We start from the raw sequence: 16876 nt of genomic DNA on the forward strand, positions 1-16876 counted from the left end.
GATTCAATCCCTCTAATACATTGCTACATGGAGGGTGATTTCCCAAACAAAACCAGAATGCAATTGATAAATAGGCAAAAGAGAATAAAACAAATTAGTACCAGAAACTAATTTTTTAAAAATATTATCCAGGGCCAATGGATAGTTTACATACTATTGGGCATAAAACAATTAAATAGAAGGTACCATGAGCTACAGTTCTGAAAAGTATGAATACCAAATGGTTTTACACAGGCAGTGACAGTCTGCCTTAGGTGAGGCAGTGGCCTTCATCATTTGCTTCCAGCATGACTGAAATTGCTCCCCAATTGGTTTTCCTGTCTCTTGTTTTGCCCTACTCCAATTCACCCACTGCACAGTTTCCAGCTGTTTTTTTTTTCCTAAATGCAGATTATTTAAAAATATGTTCATGCCACTGTAATGTCTCTGGTATAAAACCAGATTCCTAGGAATACCTTGCCAATCCCAATACCTTGCAAGGTTTTCCTAGGAATTTGGTTTTATACCAGAGACATCAACTGCTGCTGCCCTTAACGCCAGTCAGCTATACCAAACAATTTTCAGTGGGGTAGACGAGCCATTCTTTCCCCACCCTTCTCCTTTTCCACGTACTATCCACTAATAACGGTTCATTTTATGTGTCAACTTGACTGGGCTATGAGGTTCCCAGATATTTGGTCAAATGTGATTCTGTGTGTTTCTGTAAGGGTGTTTTTACATGAGTTCAACATTTAAATCAATAAACTAGGTAAAGCAGACTGCCCACCCTAATGTCAGTGAGCTGCATCCAACTGGCCTGTCCAATTTTGTTTAATCCAACGCAACAAAAATGCTGATGCTTCCCCAAATTCCGACTGTATGACTGCCTTCAAGCTGGGACATTGTTTTTCCCCTCACGTCAGACTTGGACTGAATTGGCTCTTCCTGGCTCCTGAGCTTGCTGGCCTCCAGACTAGAACTATATCACTGGCTTTCCTGGGTTTCCACCTGCCAACTGCAGATCTTGGGACTTTTTAGGGATCATCATCATATGAGCCAATTCCTCATAATAAATTTCTTTACATACAAATTTCCTATTGATTCCTAATACACCCTCCCTCTGTGTAACTAATTCATCTTCATGATTCAGAAATTCACTGTCTTCATAGGTATGCCCTTTGCACACCAACATTGTGGCTCTCTTATATGATCATGATTGCTGACTGCTTTTTCTGTCTTCCAGTCAACAGCGTAAGCTCCCTGTGAGGATCATGCAGTCTTGGCAGTCTCTGGTGCCAAACATTATGCCTGTCATTACAGTAAGTGATCAAGAAACACTTACTGAATGTATATTAATAAAGTTTTTCAACTATTTCAGTAAAATACGTTTTTTAAAAAATGACTTGTTCGCAAAGAATAAATCACTTCGGTAAAATTCCAAAGGAGTTAGTTGCCTCCCCCTCCAGCCAAGAAAAATTACAAACCTGAAACCAATCAATGGTACAGCAGTTGATGAGGGATGGAAACTGTCTCAACCGATTTCGAAAGGCATCTCCAATGGGGCTAAAGGCCACCACGACATGAAGATTATCTTTGCAGCGATTCACAAAGAAAGCAAACAGGGCTAAGGGACTGAGTTCATCATGTTTATTGCCAGCTTGAGCTACTGGGCGAACACCCTAGGGAATATCAGAAAATAAAAACCTTGTACATAAAAATAGATGAGCTGATAATGAGATTAGTGGATATTAGAATATGAAGAAGTTTTATTGCTCCCTATAAATATCTGTAAAATTTTGGTTTTATATCAATAGAACAGCTTTGACATAGTTTGTAGTTAGAAAACCTCTTCCAACTCCAAAATTCTGTAATTTAAAAACAAGTATCTGCCAAGAATTTACCTTATAAAGAAAATCATACAAGTTTGCCAAGATGTGTATGTATAGAAATATAAATTAACATTGTTTTTAAGAGAAAAAAATGTATACACCTGAAGTATCAATCAGTAAGGAACTGGTTATAAATGTAAAACATCCACATACTAGCATTTTATGCAACTGTTAAAAATAATAAAGTGGTATCTCATGCCTGGAATCCCAGCTACTTGGGAGGCTGAGGTAAGAGAATCACTTGAGCCCAGGAGTTCGAAGTTGCAGTGAGCTATGATTGCATCACTGCACTCCAGCCTGGGTGACAGAGCAGTGAGACTTCATCTCTAGTAAAAACAAAACAAAAATTAAAAAACACAAAAACAAAACACATACACAGTGTATTTTGTGCTACAGGAAGATAAGATAAAATAACTAAAAAAAAGTTTTGCAACAGTATGTAGAATATGATCCTGTTTAAAAAATATAGATGTATATAAAATGGTAAATATAAAACAGAAATAGTGAAGCAATGGAAAAGTTTAATAGCAAAGTGATGGGAAGAAAAGATAGATAATAGCTAAAGCAGCAGGAAAGTCTAGCAAAGTTTAGGAAATTCCATTTCCCAAAGGTGACTATTCCTTGGACGGGCATACGGAGGGTGTATTTCTCATATAAATCAGAAGAATACTACTACTTTGCAGCCTTGATTACATCTCTGACATATCCTAGATAAAAGCAAAGAACATGAGTTTTTCCCCCCCTTTTCTCCTTCCACAGTCCAGACCATGTACTGGTAACGCACCGTTTACTGAGAACTGTGTAAGTGCCTAATACTACATAAGTGCTTTATTTTGTTTGATTCTCAGACTTCACAACAACCCCATGTGGGAAGAACTCTTATCGGTGCTGCCATTTCATGGAAGAGAAAGCAGAGTACTTGAAGGTGTGAGTCCGTTTCACTCCAAGTGTTATGGCTGTAGGTTGAGAATTAAATATCCAGGTATAAGTGATATATTTTGTAGGTAAAAGTGGTTATGGCAATGAGAAAGCATAACATTACCTTCATCTTACAAATGAGGGTTAAAGTATGTGACAGTAGTGGACACTTCACAATGGTATTTTTTGTCAAACCACAAACAAGACTTTCAGATGTATCAGAACCATAAGATAGTTTTATTAAAACTTTTGAAAAATGTACTAACCAGTGGTAAACCATAAAGACTAATAAAGTGGCATTAAAAGCAGGTTTTCTTACCTCAACGTAGCCTTAAGAGATGATTTAAAAATTTCTAATCACTCATAAAACATGCTAAATAACATTAAACAGGTGAAACAAACTGCCATTATTATGAAGATAGGAATTATAAAATAAAAATTATGCCTTATAACTATGGTAGAAGCAATTTAAAATTCACCAAATGATGACATATTAAACTAATATACTTTAAATTTTTAATTACCAAAATCATATGTATACAAACCATATTTATCCTCAAGAGCAGATAAGAGGTTTCAAGAAATAAAGTTTCTGTGCTAGGAGCAGCACTTCCCCAAAAGCACTTACCTCCATCACTTCTTGTTTCTCATCTGCTGCAAAAATGTTAGGCACTTCTCCTGTATTGAGCACACTGTCAATGTCCTCTAGAAAAGCTTCCTCTTTAATCTGAGTGTCTGTGATGAGGAAGACGGTCTTCTGGCCCTTCATGCCCACATTCCTTAACAGACCCTTAAAATAAAAATGTACTTATAAATAGAATACGGTAGACATCTGTTGGTTTTGATTTCCTTTACTTTCCCCTTCTTTTGATAACACCACTTTGTTTTTAGGGTGGTACCTCTCCCCACTTCTAGTGTGGCTGTCAATCAGGGCCTCCATTGCTTCCATCCCCTGGGTGGGAGATTCAAACTGGTCAGAGTTTCCCCAAACCCCTAGACATAATCACTAATTCAGAGGAAGGCATATGATTTAAGCAGGGCCCAGTCACAGTCTTACTTCAGGGACTGAGATGGACTTGAAACAGAAAGAGTCCTGGCTGTTCTGAGATGGAATATACAATGGCCGGTAATCTAAATTACTTGGAGCTAACTGCCTCATGGAATGAGCCTGCTGGAGAAGGAAGCCAAAAAGAGCAGAATTGTGTCAGGAGATAGAAAGAGTAATTACTAAGGACATAATTTGAGATCCTAAATTCAGCTATGTCAAAAGCCTATCTACCTCTAGACACTTCAGTGTAGACAGGCTAGGGTTTTTTGTGGAGGGGTCAACTGCAACCCAAATTCCTAATATAAGATATGGGCTCAGCAGTGTGCTGAAGTTGACTTGTATAGACTTGTTAGAACTGACTGTTAAAATTTCAGGAACTTGTCAGAAGTTTGTAAAACATAGCCAGGATCTAAAAATTGAATTACATAAACTTATGATTATATAAAAATATAGTTATATTTAAAAGGGAGGTATATGCTAAAATTTCATCATGTCCTATTTTACTATGTTATTAGTATCTATGCTCTGGAAAGTTTTTCAATCTATTTTATCAATACAGTTAAATCCCATGTAATCATGTTCTACACACATCTCTTTTCAATTCTATTCTCAATGATATCATGTTGGGGGCTTCAAATTAGCCATGGTAGAAGTTTTTACATCATGGAAATTGGGAAATCTACCATCAGAGGTTCCCTCTCACCCCCAGTCCTGGAAATCTGGTTTTTAAACATTTGTCAGCATACAGACTGGCTACAGTTCACAGTGAAAACAGCATTACAACTTCTGTAAGTTATTTTTAAAAATAACCTTCTCAATTGTAAAACCATATATTTTAAATCATTAAATATTAATATTTTCACTCCCTAAAATAAATGGTGGATTTTTATATTGTACACAACAATGTCCTTTTTCCATTAAAGCCATCTTCCAACATCAAGACTGTTTTATTCTTAGAAATAATTTTCTGTCATCAAAACTAGGGAGTCTAGTTTTTAAAGCACTATTGTATCAAAATATGTCAGGCCTATAATTATTAATATTATATCAAAACAAATATTAGGTTGGATGCAGTGGCTCATCCCTGTAATCTGACCTCTTTGGAAGGCTGAGGCAGGAGGATTACTTGAGCCCAGGAGATTAAGAGCAGCCTGGGCAACATAGTGAGATCCCATCTCTAAAAAAAAAAAAAATTAGCCAGGCATGGTGGTACATGCCTGTAGTCCCACAGGCAGCTATTAGGGAGGCTGAGGTGGGAGGACTGCTTGAGCCTGGGAGGTTGAGGCTACAGTGAGCTATGATGATCACGCCACTGTACTCCAACGAGGGTGACAAAGTGAGACACCTCTCCAAAAAAAATTTTTTTAAATTGTAATTTAAAATAAACTTTACAATACAATATAAACAAACACATTTAACTTATTGTCATGAGTCTTATTTTAATTTTTTTTTTTTTTTGAGACAGAGTTTTGCTCTGCCACCAGGCTGGAGTGCAGTGGCATGATCTCGGCTCACTGCAACCTCTGCCTCCTTGGTTCTAGCGATTCTCCTGCCTCAGCCTTCCAAGTAGCTGGGATTACAGGTACATTCCACTACAAGCTATTCTCCTGCCTCAGCCTCTGGAGTAGCTGGGATTACAGGTGCGTTCCACCATACTCAGCTAATTTTTGTATTTTTAGTAGAGACAGGGTTTCGTCATGCTGGCCAGGCTGGTCTTGGACTCCTGACCTCAGGTGATCCACTTGCCTCAGCCTTCCCAAAGTTCTGTTATTACAGGCATGAGCCACCGCACATGGCTATATCATTGTATTTGTTACATTGTAACATACAATGTATAAAACTGTTTCCAAGTGGGAAAACAGAATTAACATTCAAGAATATTGGCAAGGTACAACGGCTCATGCTTGTAATCCCAGCACTTTGGGAGGCTGAGGCGGGTAGATCATTTGAGGTAGAGTTCAAGACCAATCTGGCCAACGTGGTGAAACCCGTCTTTACTAAAAATACAGAAAAAAAAATTAGCCAGCCATGCTGGTGGGCACCTATAATTCCAGCTACTAGGGAGGTTGAGGCAGGAGAATCACTTGAACTCAGCAGGTGAAGTTTGCAGTGAGCCAAGGTTGTGCCATTGCACTCCAGCCTGGGCAACAGAGTGAGACTCTGTGTCAAAAAATATATATATTATATGCCGGTAATATTATGAAAATCCTTACATACATTACATAATTTAACTATAACGACCTAGGAAATAGGTGGTATTATCCAAGTTTTACAAATGAAGAATCTAAAAAGTGATATCAGCAAGATAATGGTCTAGGAAGCTCTAGACCCTTGCTCTCCCCTGAAGACACTGAATTAGCAACATACAGTTACCTTTGTGAGAACTTTAGAAACTAGTTAAGTTGCTGCAGCACCCAGAAAAGAGCACAAACAAGAGAAGGGACTGTTTCCAGAAAGGTAAGAAAATATCTCACATTTTTCTCACTCTAGCCCCTCCCCCAACTGGGCATAGTGCGAGGAGATCCAGAGAATACCATCCAAATCCTGGCTCCTTGCTTGGGACAGAAGGAATATAGTTGAACTTGAGCCCAGCATACTGGCTTGTGTGAGGGCTGTTTCATCTGCCTTTGAGTGCTGACAGGAACAATGGCCCATTTTGGACACCAGGTTGGAGGCCACTGAAATAGCGGTGAGTTCCCCGGTGGGTTAGAGCAGCAGAGGCTGCAGTTCTATAGGCAGTCACCAGAGGGAGGAAGAGATCAAGGGCAGAGGAATACAACTGAGTCAGCAACTAAAACCTGAGAAGAAACAGGAAATTAAGACAATCAAAAGCTCTCATACATGCTACAATAAAAGCACACATACAACCTCAAAGAAGACACATCCCCATAAAAGGTCTGAAAGGTCCCAGAACTTCTACATTGATTGGTGAAGGTCTTTCCTGCATGAGGCAAGTCATAATGATTGGGAGGGGTAGCTGTATTTCAAACTGTCAACTCTTAACAAAGATCACAAGAGATGCAAAGAAATAACTGTGGACCAATGCAAGAAACAAAATAAAGTTCCAGAAACCAACCATAAGGAAAGGCAGATCTATGAATTGACTAACAAAAAATTTAAAGTAACTACCTTAAAGATGCTCAATGAGCTGAAAGGAACACAGAGCTAAATCAGGAAAACAATGCATGAACAAAATGAGAATTAGCAAAGATAAAGAAACTAAAATAGAAGTAGAAATTCTGGACCTGAAACATTCAACTGAACTAAAACCACACTAAACAAAAACAATAAAGAAAGGTGAAGCAAATCTAAGGGATTTATGGTTCGTAGACCAATATATGCATTATGGAAATCCCAGAATGATAAAAGAGAGAGAAAGAGAGGACAGAGAGCTTCTTTCAAAAAATAATGGCTGAAAATTTCCCAAATCTGAGGAAAGAAGTGGACATAAAAATTCCATTTTATGGAAGATAAATGAATTCCAACTAGGATGAAGTCAAAGAGATCCACATTGAGAAACTTTATAATCAAACTTTCAAAAGTCAAATACAAAGAGAAAATCTTGAAAGCAGCCAGAGAAAAGCAACTTGTCATCTACAAGGGCACGGCCTTAAGATTATCAGTGAATTTCTCAGCAGAAATTTTACAGACCAGAAGGAAGTGGGGTGATATATTCTAAGTGCAGAAAGAAAAAAAACCTGCCAACCAAGGACACTGTATCTGGTAGAACTGCCCTACAGAAATGAAGGTAAAATTAAGACCTTTCCAGATAAACAGTGAGGGAGCCATTATCACTAGATCTGCCCTACAAGATATGCTAAAGGGAGTCCTCCAAGTTGAAACCAAAGAACCTATAATGTGACATGAAGCCATACAAAAGTACAAAGTTCTCCAGTAAAACTAAACCTGTGGACAAACAGACTGTATTACTGTACAACTGTATTACTGTAATTTTGGTGGATAACTCTACTTTTAATTCTGAAAGACAAAAACATGTCTTATAAATGTATGTTAATTAGTACATAATATATAAAGATACAATTTGTGAAATCCAGAATGAAAAATGGGGAAGGGGTGGAACTATAAAGGAGTAACATTTTTGTATGCAGTTGAAGTTAGGTTGTTAGCAGTTTAAAATAAATTGCTGTAACTTCAGGTTGTTTTATGTAATAGCAATGGTAATCACAAACAAAATGTTGAATATAAACAAAAGGAAATGAGAAGGGAATAAAGAATGCCCCTAAAATATTATATGATGATAAAAGGGTCAATTCACCGGGAAGATATAACGATTACAGTTGACCCTTGAACAATACAGTTTGAACTATGTGGGTCCACTTACATGTAGATTTTTCTCTGCCTCTGCCACTCAAGACAACAAGACCAACTCACTCCCCTTCTTTCTTTTCATCCTCAGCCTACCCAACATGAAGATCATGAGGACGAAGACCTTTGTGATGATCCACTTCCACTTAATGAATAGTCAATATATTTTTATTCCTTAGGAATTTTTAAGTAACATTTTCTTTTATCTGGCTTACTTTATCATAAGAATACACACAAAATACATATTAATCAATGATTTATGTTGTCAGTAAAGCTTCTGGTCAACAGTAGACTATTACTAGTAACATTGTGGGGAAGTCAAAAGTTCTATGTGGGCCAAGCACGGTGGCTCATGCCTGTATACTAAGCATTCTGGGAGACCAAGGAAGGAGGATCACTTGAGTTCAGTGGTTCAAGACCAGACTGGCCAAATGGTGAAACCCCATCTCTACAAAAAATACAAAAATTAGCTGGGTGTGGTAGCACGCATCTGTAATCCCAGCTACTCAGGAGGCTGAGGCATGAGAATCGCTTGATCTCGGGAGGTGGAGGTTGCAGTGAGCTGGTATCGTGGCAATGTACTCCAGCCTGGGGCAGAGCGAGATTCTATCTTGGAAAAAAAAAAAAAAAAAAGTTACATGTGAATTTTCATCTCTGTTGGGGGCTGGTGTTGTTTAAGGGTCAACTGTATAAATATTTATGCACCAAACCACAGACACCCTAAATACATGAAGCAAACTTTGAGAGAGTTGAAAGAAGAAATGTACAGCCACAAATATAGTAGCGTCTCCCCTTATCCATCAGGTATACATTCCAAGACCCCCAGTGGATGCCTGAAACAACAGGTAGTACTGAATCCTTTATATGCTATGTTTTTTTCTATACATGCCTCTAAGTTTAATTCATAAATTAACAAGACATTAACAACCAATAATATATAAAACAATTATAACAATATACTGTAATAAAAGTTATGTGAATGTGGTCCCTTCCACTCTCAAAATATTTTATTGCACTGTACTCACCTATTTTTGGACCACAGTTGACTGTGGGTAACTAAAACTGCAAAAAGAAAAGCCACAGGTAAGTGGGGACTACCATAATATTAAGAAACTTCAACACCCCACCTTCAATAATGGACAGAACACCTGCAGAAGATCAGTAATAGAGGACTTGAACACTGTAGACCAACTGGATCTAACATCTACACAGAACACTCCATCCAACATCAGCAAAACACATTCTCTTCTCAAGTGCACATGAAACATTCTCTAGGATAAACCACGTTAGGCCACAAAACAAGCCTTAACACTTAAAAGAAATCATAGAAAGTATCTGTCCTGATCACAATAGAACAAAACTAGAAATCAATACAAAAAAATTTAAAAATTCACAATATATGAAAATTAAACTGTTAATTATTAATCCTAACCACTAATTTAAAGAATAAATCACAAGAGAAATTAGAAAATATCTTGAGACAAATGAAAACAAAAACAAACCAAAACTTGAGGGATGCAGCAAACATATTGTTAAGAGGGGAGTTTGTGGCTGTAAACACCTACATTAAAAAAGAAGAGGCCAGGCACAGTGGCTCGCACCTGTAATCCTAGCACTTTCGAAGGCTGAGGCGGGTGGATTGCCTGAGCTCAGGAGTTCAAGATTAGGCTAGGCAACACTGTGAAACCCCCTTTTTAACTAAACAAAAAAAAAAAAAAAATTAGCCAGGCATGGCAGCATGCACCTGTAATCCAGCTACTTAGGAGGCTGAGTCAGAAGAATCACTGGAACCTGGGAGGCAGAGGTTGCAGTGAGCCAAGATGATGCCACTGCACTCCAGCTGGGACAACAGAGCGAGACACCATCTCAAAAAATAAAAAATAAATAAAAATAAAAGAAGAAAGATCTAAAATCAACAACCTAACCTGAAACCTCAAGGAACTAGAAAAAGAAGAAGAAACCAAACCCAAAGCTCCCAGAAGGAAGAAAATAATAAAGATTAGAGTGGAGATGAATGAAAACGAGAATAGAAGATCAATACAAAAAGAAAAAAGAGAAGACTCAATGAAAATCAGAAATGAAAAAAGTAGCATACTTTGGTAGCACAACCAATGCCATGGAAATAAAAAGAATTATAGGAGAATATGAACAACTGTATGCCAACAAATTGGAAAACCTAGAAGAAATAGATAAGTCCCTAGAAACTAAAGCACAGATCGATTTAGTGATATGCTGAAATCATGCAAAGCAGGAACTAATATTGTATCTGTCTAATTTCAAAGTCCATGTTCTTGCTACAATGAAGTAGTACATGAAGTATGCTGATTTCTAAATCTGTAGTTAATTTGGTAGTAAATGCATCAAAAGTTTTCCTCTAAAGTGTAAGCAGGAAAAGAAACAATGTAAGTGTAATTTTTCCTTTCATGTCTATGTAAATAGATTTCTTTGATATGAGCTTGAGTTCTACCATTTCCGCCTAGAATTGGCAAAGAAAAATCCATTTCTGTATGCTAACTTTTAAGTTGTAGAAATTTAGTCAGTGAAAATGAAAGAAGTCCAGCAATTTCTCCCTTCTTTTTTTTTTCCACCTTGTGTTATCTCTCTCTGTTGGGTCTACAGACCACTAGGCATATAAGGATGAAGCCTCAAGTATGTACTCCACTATCCTGTTGGTTACTGGGACAGCAACAAAGCTCTGAAGAAACTATTAAGACTGGGAGCGATGGTTCACGCCTGTAATCTCAGCACTTTGGGAGACTAAGGCAGGCAGATCATGAGGTCAGGAGTTTGAGACCAGTCTGGCTAACATAGTGAAACCCCATCTCTACTAAAAATACAAAAATTAGCTGGGTGTGGTGGTGGCGCCTGTAATTCTAGCTATTTGGGAGGCTGAGGCAGGAGAATCACTTGAACTGGGGAGGTGGAGGTTGCAGTGAGCAGAGATCACTCCACTGCACTCCAGCCTGGGCAAGTGCAAGACTCCATCAAAAAAAAAAAAAAAAAAAAAAGCAGAAAAGAAACTATTAAGATCACTACTAAGACAACAATAATGCCATCCTCATAATCGGGTTCAGGTTTATATCTGCTGGAAACCATATTTTATCTGAAATAAGTCCTCTCTGAAGTGGAATAAATATACAGTCAGTGGTATAAACCAGGAACAGAAAGATAAACATCACACGTTCTCACTTATATGTAGGAGCCAAAAAAGTTGACCTCGTGGAGATAGAGAGTAGAATGACAGTTATCAGAGGCCGGAAAGGAGATGGGGGATGGGGGAGGATAAAGAGAAGTAGGTCAATGGGTACGAACATACAGTTACAAAGAAATAAGTTCCAGGTTCAACAGTACAATAGCATGACTATATTTAACAATATATTGTATATTTTAAGAGAGAAGATTTTCAATGTTCCCAACACAAAAAAGATCAATGTTCTACATGATATCCTAAATGTGCTTACTCCATATTCATTCTACACATGTATCAAATATCACATGTGCCTCATAAATATGTACAAATATTACGTAACAATTTTTTTTTTAAGTAGCAGCAGTGGTGATAGTGTGGTGGATAAGACAAGTTAGAAAGCCTTGCTCTGTTGTGTGTCACATGCCACTCAGCTTCGGTAAAACACAGGGACAACCCACCTGCTTCATTGCATTGCTGTACCTATAAAATGAGATCATGTAGGTAAAAGCTAGGTAAAGCGCCCAGGGCAGAACTCAGCACACACAGTAGATGCTCTAGGGACAGTATCATCATCATCATTGCTGGAGTTGAGTATACAGCTACACAGGCTGGCTCTAACTTTATAAGTAAAATAATGACTGCTTTCGTTTTAAATATTAGGCTTCTTCATAATTTTACCTTCATATCCTCTCTCCATTCATTCATACCATAGCTCTTAGAAATTTCTGGTTGGAAAATATGCATTTTTGCCATGGATGTAGCCAGACGAGTTAAAGATTGACGACCACTTCCTCCAAGTCCAACCAGCAAAGCATTTCCACCAGACTGCTTTAGAACTCGACATATTCTTGATAAATGTTCCAAAACATACCTACCATAGAATAAAAATTTTATTATACATTACAATACCAATGTAAATGTATATTTACATGTAACTATTGTTTTACTTTCCTAGAAGAATGTGACTTTGCCGTCCCATATGTTACTATTCCAATTTTAAAGAGTTTACTATCAAAAAGTGTGTGATTTTTCAAAAGTAGTTACAAATGGATCATTTGATGTAGGGGAAAACTAAAAGTTCAAATTCAGGAAATTTAATATGTAAGTTATACAAATAAAATATTAACTGCTTATCTGGCAGTATATTAACATTTTTATTAAATATGTTTCTTCGGTCTCTTAAGATTTCTATGTGAGAAATAAAAGATCAGTTACCTATAAAATAACAAATTCAGAAAAGGAACTTAGCTTCACTGATAACTAGGTTAATTAAAATTAATCCAATAATGACATACCATTTCACTCTCCTTAGACTAGAAAATCTTACAATATCTGTCAATCCTAAGCATCAGCAAAGGTGAGGAAAAATGGAAGCTCTAAAAAAAAATCATTTTTAAAGACGTTTTGGCAAAGTTTAGTAAAGTTGAAGATGCTTATATGACACGATAATCCCACTTACAAGAAAATAGCCTAGAGAAATTCTCACACATGTACCCAAAGAGACACGCATGTGAATCTTCAAAGCCTTTTTTATAATAGCAAAAACTAGAAGTCACCTAAAATTTGTCTCAGAAGAATGACTACATTGTGGTAGAATTATATAATAGAATGCAATATAGTAGTAAATATTCATCTTTCTGTGACTCTCACAATATGGAATAAGAAACTAACAGAGGATTGTATCCAGTATTATACCATTTATAAGCAGTTTTAAAATATGAAAATAAGACTGCATATGTATTTAGGAATATACACGTGTTTCTTAGAATTTTTACTATACAAGTTTCTTTTTACTACTGCACGTGTGACACAGGATGCAGGAGAGAGGATGGCTACAACAGGGAACTTCAAATACATTACTAATATTTTATGTATTATGCTGGATAATGGGTACAAAGTTATTCACTGTATTTTTCTTTACACCTTTTGGCACATTTAAAACATTTCTTAGTAATATTTTATAGATAGCAATTACTATCATCAACACCAAACATAGGTACCTAAAAATGACAAGATTCATTCTTGTTTTGTGAGTTTGATTATACTCATCTAAGCACTGGTCCACAACATCATTAAAATGATGAATATTTGGAATTTCAATATAAAGTCTCTCATCTCCTTCAAGGTCAGGATTCATATAATCACCAAACATGAGATTTCTTAAGTCTTCTTCAGTTACCTATAGAAAAGAAATCAACAAATTACAAAACATAAAACATTTAAAAATAAATGTAAGAAAACATACAAAATTTTTGTTTCATCCATGTTATAATTTTTAAACATTAGGGTAGTAAATAATATACTTATAAAATTAATACCTGATATTATATCCTTAGAAAATAAAAAGAAGAGTAAGATTTTCTATCACATATGTTTTGTTGTTGTTAGGCTAGAGAAGTCATTCTGGGCGACTCCCATTTATTGAGTAGTTATTAAGTGATAGTCATCATGTTAAGTGTTTTATATCTATTATATCACTTATTCCCTATCACATAAGGTGTTATTCTTCAAGTAACTTCTATGTTGCATACATTCCTATGAAGATAAATCTTCTCAAAACACCTATCTACAAGGAAAGCTAAAAGAATATGTTCATTAAAAAATGATTTTTAAAAAGATAACGTTAACAATCCATGTATTGTACTGCTTTTACTTGATATGTTCTTCATCACTGTACTCACTGGTGCATTTTGTTTCCTCAAATGTGAAAAGATACTGTCAAATGATTCTTTAAAATGGTCCTTTATAACAGTTTTAGTTAACTGGAACAGCCATCTTCGATCATCATCATTAATCAGGCGGTCGTAAAACACTCGGAGAACCTCATGCACAAACAGACGGATCATAGTGTGTTTGCTCTGCACAGAGTCTCTTTCGATGAGTAAACAGCCGCGGATGACACGTGAAAAATCACGCAAGTTGAAAGTATAATGGGATTTAGTGGGAGTGGGTAAAAGATTTTCCATGGATTGTTTATATATCTGAATATGAAAAAAGCAACAAAGCAAAAATAAAATGCTTATAATCAGCAAAGTCATATAACCAATGGAATGTTATACAAAATATTTGCTCTATCAGATTATATTGGCTTGGGCTGGACGTGGTGGCTCACACCTGTAATCCCAGCACTTTGGGAGGCTGAGGAGGGCAGATCACCTGAGGTCAGGAGTTCAAGACCAGCCTGGCCAACATGGCAAAACCCCATCTCTACTAAAAATACAAAAATTAGCTGGGCATCATGGCGCACACTGTAGCCCCAGCTACTCAGGAGGCTGAAGCAGAAGAATGGCTTGAACCTGGGAGGTGGAGGTGGAGGTTGCAGTGAGGCAAGATTGCACAATTGCACTCCAGCCTGGGCAGCAAAGGGAGACCGTTTCAAAAAAAAAACAAAAAAGATTACATTGGCTGAGAAAATTACGTAGTACTAAGCCTAGCATGGCATATATGTTTATTTTGGCTTATAGCACTCAACCAGGCATCATGAAGTTAAGGGAACTTAATATTATCGGATTCCATCCAAGCCCATCCAAATAGAAACCCCATCTCTACTTTTATTTTCTAGTTTTTATGGTTGTGAATTTTAAACCTTTAAATGGTGAATAATTTACACGACTAAAAAGCAAAGCCTCTGGAATGTCAAATTACTTGCTCTAAGTCACATAGCTAGGAAATAGTAGTCAAGGCCCACCCAAGTTAGATTCCCTGATTTCAAATTCTGTGATCTTCCCATTCTCTGGTCTTCTGAACAGTTTCTCTGACACCAAAGATCAAAGTAGACAGCTAAGCAGGAAACAATGTTAAAAAATAAAATAAGGGCCAAACGAGGGCAATATGTAATACCAAAACATTTACACTGCTTTATTGACTGACCTCCATAGTCCCATTAACTATCTGGTTCCCAATTACAAAGTACTCTGGAGGAAATTCACGAGTTCTAAAGTAGAATGCTACAATAGACGAGAAGATTCGGACCATCGTTTCATCACTGAAAGAATTAATACTGCAGACGTTGAAATGTCGAATAAAACGGGGAGTAACTGGATTTCTTCCACCACCTGGAGGGCCCATTGCAGCAATCAGCTCTATGTCCACCAGCGTGATTTTACTTGTGTCCTTGAGGTCGTACCTTAGAAAGCACATAACAATTTTTCAGATAATCTGTTATAAAGATAGAATGAAATTAGATCTCCCAAGAAATTTAATCAGATTTTAGCTTCTCTAAAAGGAATAACTTCAGATAACACTTTGAGTAGGATAGAATTTTTTTAAAAGCAGAATTTCATTCCTCCCCTCCATGACTGATTCTGTTACCCAGATTCTGAGTATCTAGAATGACCCTTCCTCTTACTTTTCCCTCTTTCCTAGTAGTCTTCCTTGCAGATTGGCTATTTCTCCTTTCTTATTCAAGATCTAGAAGCACAGATGAGTGATCAGTCCTATTTGTAGCTGTTTATAGATAAGGTGACTGCGTATCTCATTTTACCTAGGACAAGTCTGGCTTGTGCTTGTTGTATTGAAGCAATTATTTATAACACTCCCCTTTTACTCTCAGAAATGTCACAGTTTGAACACTAATTTATATAGTCTAACTGGTTATAGCAATGTCCTGATTTTCTTTTTCTCATTTCAAACCGTAACTTCAGAGTGGATAAGGATGTCTAAATAGGACCTATACATTTTGTTATAGAAAGGGACCTATTAGGGAAAAATGAATGAAACAATTGAGTTGGAACCACTCAGAGTAAACGGTTGCTATTGTCAATAAGCCATCAAGTCTTTAGTATTGAAGCTATTGCACACCCAGACACCCAGACATACACATACAAAGGCTGGGGGAGGATTCTATCTAGCCAGTCCTTAGGCTAAGAGCATGCTAGAAAGTACGAAAATAAGGTTTTTGGTAACAACCCTAATAATCATCGATGGAAGATCAGCTAAGTAAATTATGGTGACATCCACAAAACTAATATTAAAAGCCAATAAAATGAATGAGTAGACAAAGATGCACTGATATGGATATTCCAGATAAATATGTAAGGGTAAAATAATTTATAAAACATCACATGTAATATGAGCCTATTTTCAAACGTAAAAATATATAGAAAAAAATTAACTCAGGAGGGTGACTATCTCCTGAGATAATCGCAGTGACTATCTCAACAATGGGTATCTCCTGGAAGCAGAATTCCTATGGCCTATAATAACAAAAATGCATCTGTAAAATATGACTTAGCTTTGAAATTAGTCTGCCCTTGAATTCCGAGGCAGGTGGATCACGAGGTCAAGAGATCGAGACCATCCTGGCCAACATGGTGAAACCCCGTCTCTACTAAAAATACAAAAAAAATTAGCTGGGCGTAGGGGTGTGTGCCTGTAGTCCCAGCTACCTGGAGGCTGAGGCAGGAGAACTGCTTGAACCCGGGAGGCGGAGGTTGCAGTAAGCCGAGATCGCGCCACTGTACTCCAGCCTGGCGCCTGGCGACAAAGCAAGACTGTCTCAAAAAAAAAAAAAAAAAAATCATGGCA

At 37.1% G+C, this 16876-nt stretch overlaps 1 protein-coding gene across 10 annotated transcripts in view; it reads right to left on the reverse strand.

The window, feature by feature from the left end:
* The window catches only part of DNAH12 (dynein axonemal heavy chain 12), a 245766-nt gene that overhangs the window by 98515 nt on the left and 130375 nt on the right, over positions 1 to 16876 (reverse strand). For all 10 annotated transcript variants that reach the window (XR_004272357.1, XR_004272358.1, XM_032289540.1 and 7 more), the window contains 6 exons: positions 15221 to 15476; positions 14032 to 14331; positions 13351 to 13529; positions 12029 to 12221; positions 3415 to 3576; positions 1464 to 1658 (listed from right to left, as the gene is read on the reverse strand). Coding sequence is in view for 8 of the 10 variants with exons in the window: in XM_032289540.1 (XP_032145431.1) it covers positions 1464 to 1658; positions 3415 to 3576; positions 12029 to 12221; positions 13351 to 13529; positions 14032 to 14331; positions 15221 to 15476 (1285 nt within the window). In the remaining 2 variants the exon portion in view is untranslated. The remainder of the gene's footprint in view (positions 1 to 1463; positions 1659 to 3414; positions 3577 to 12028; positions 12222 to 13350; positions 13530 to 14031; positions 14332 to 15220; positions 15477 to 16876) is intronic.

Source organism: Sapajus apella, unplaced genomic scaffold (genome assembly GCF_009761245.1).
Source record: "Sapajus apella isolate SASKATOON/1434 unplaced genomic scaffold, GSC_monkey_1.0 scaffold23, whole genome shotgun sequence".
Taxonomy (NCBI): Eukaryota; Metazoa; Chordata; class Mammalia; order Primates; family Cebidae; genus Sapajus; species Sapajus apella.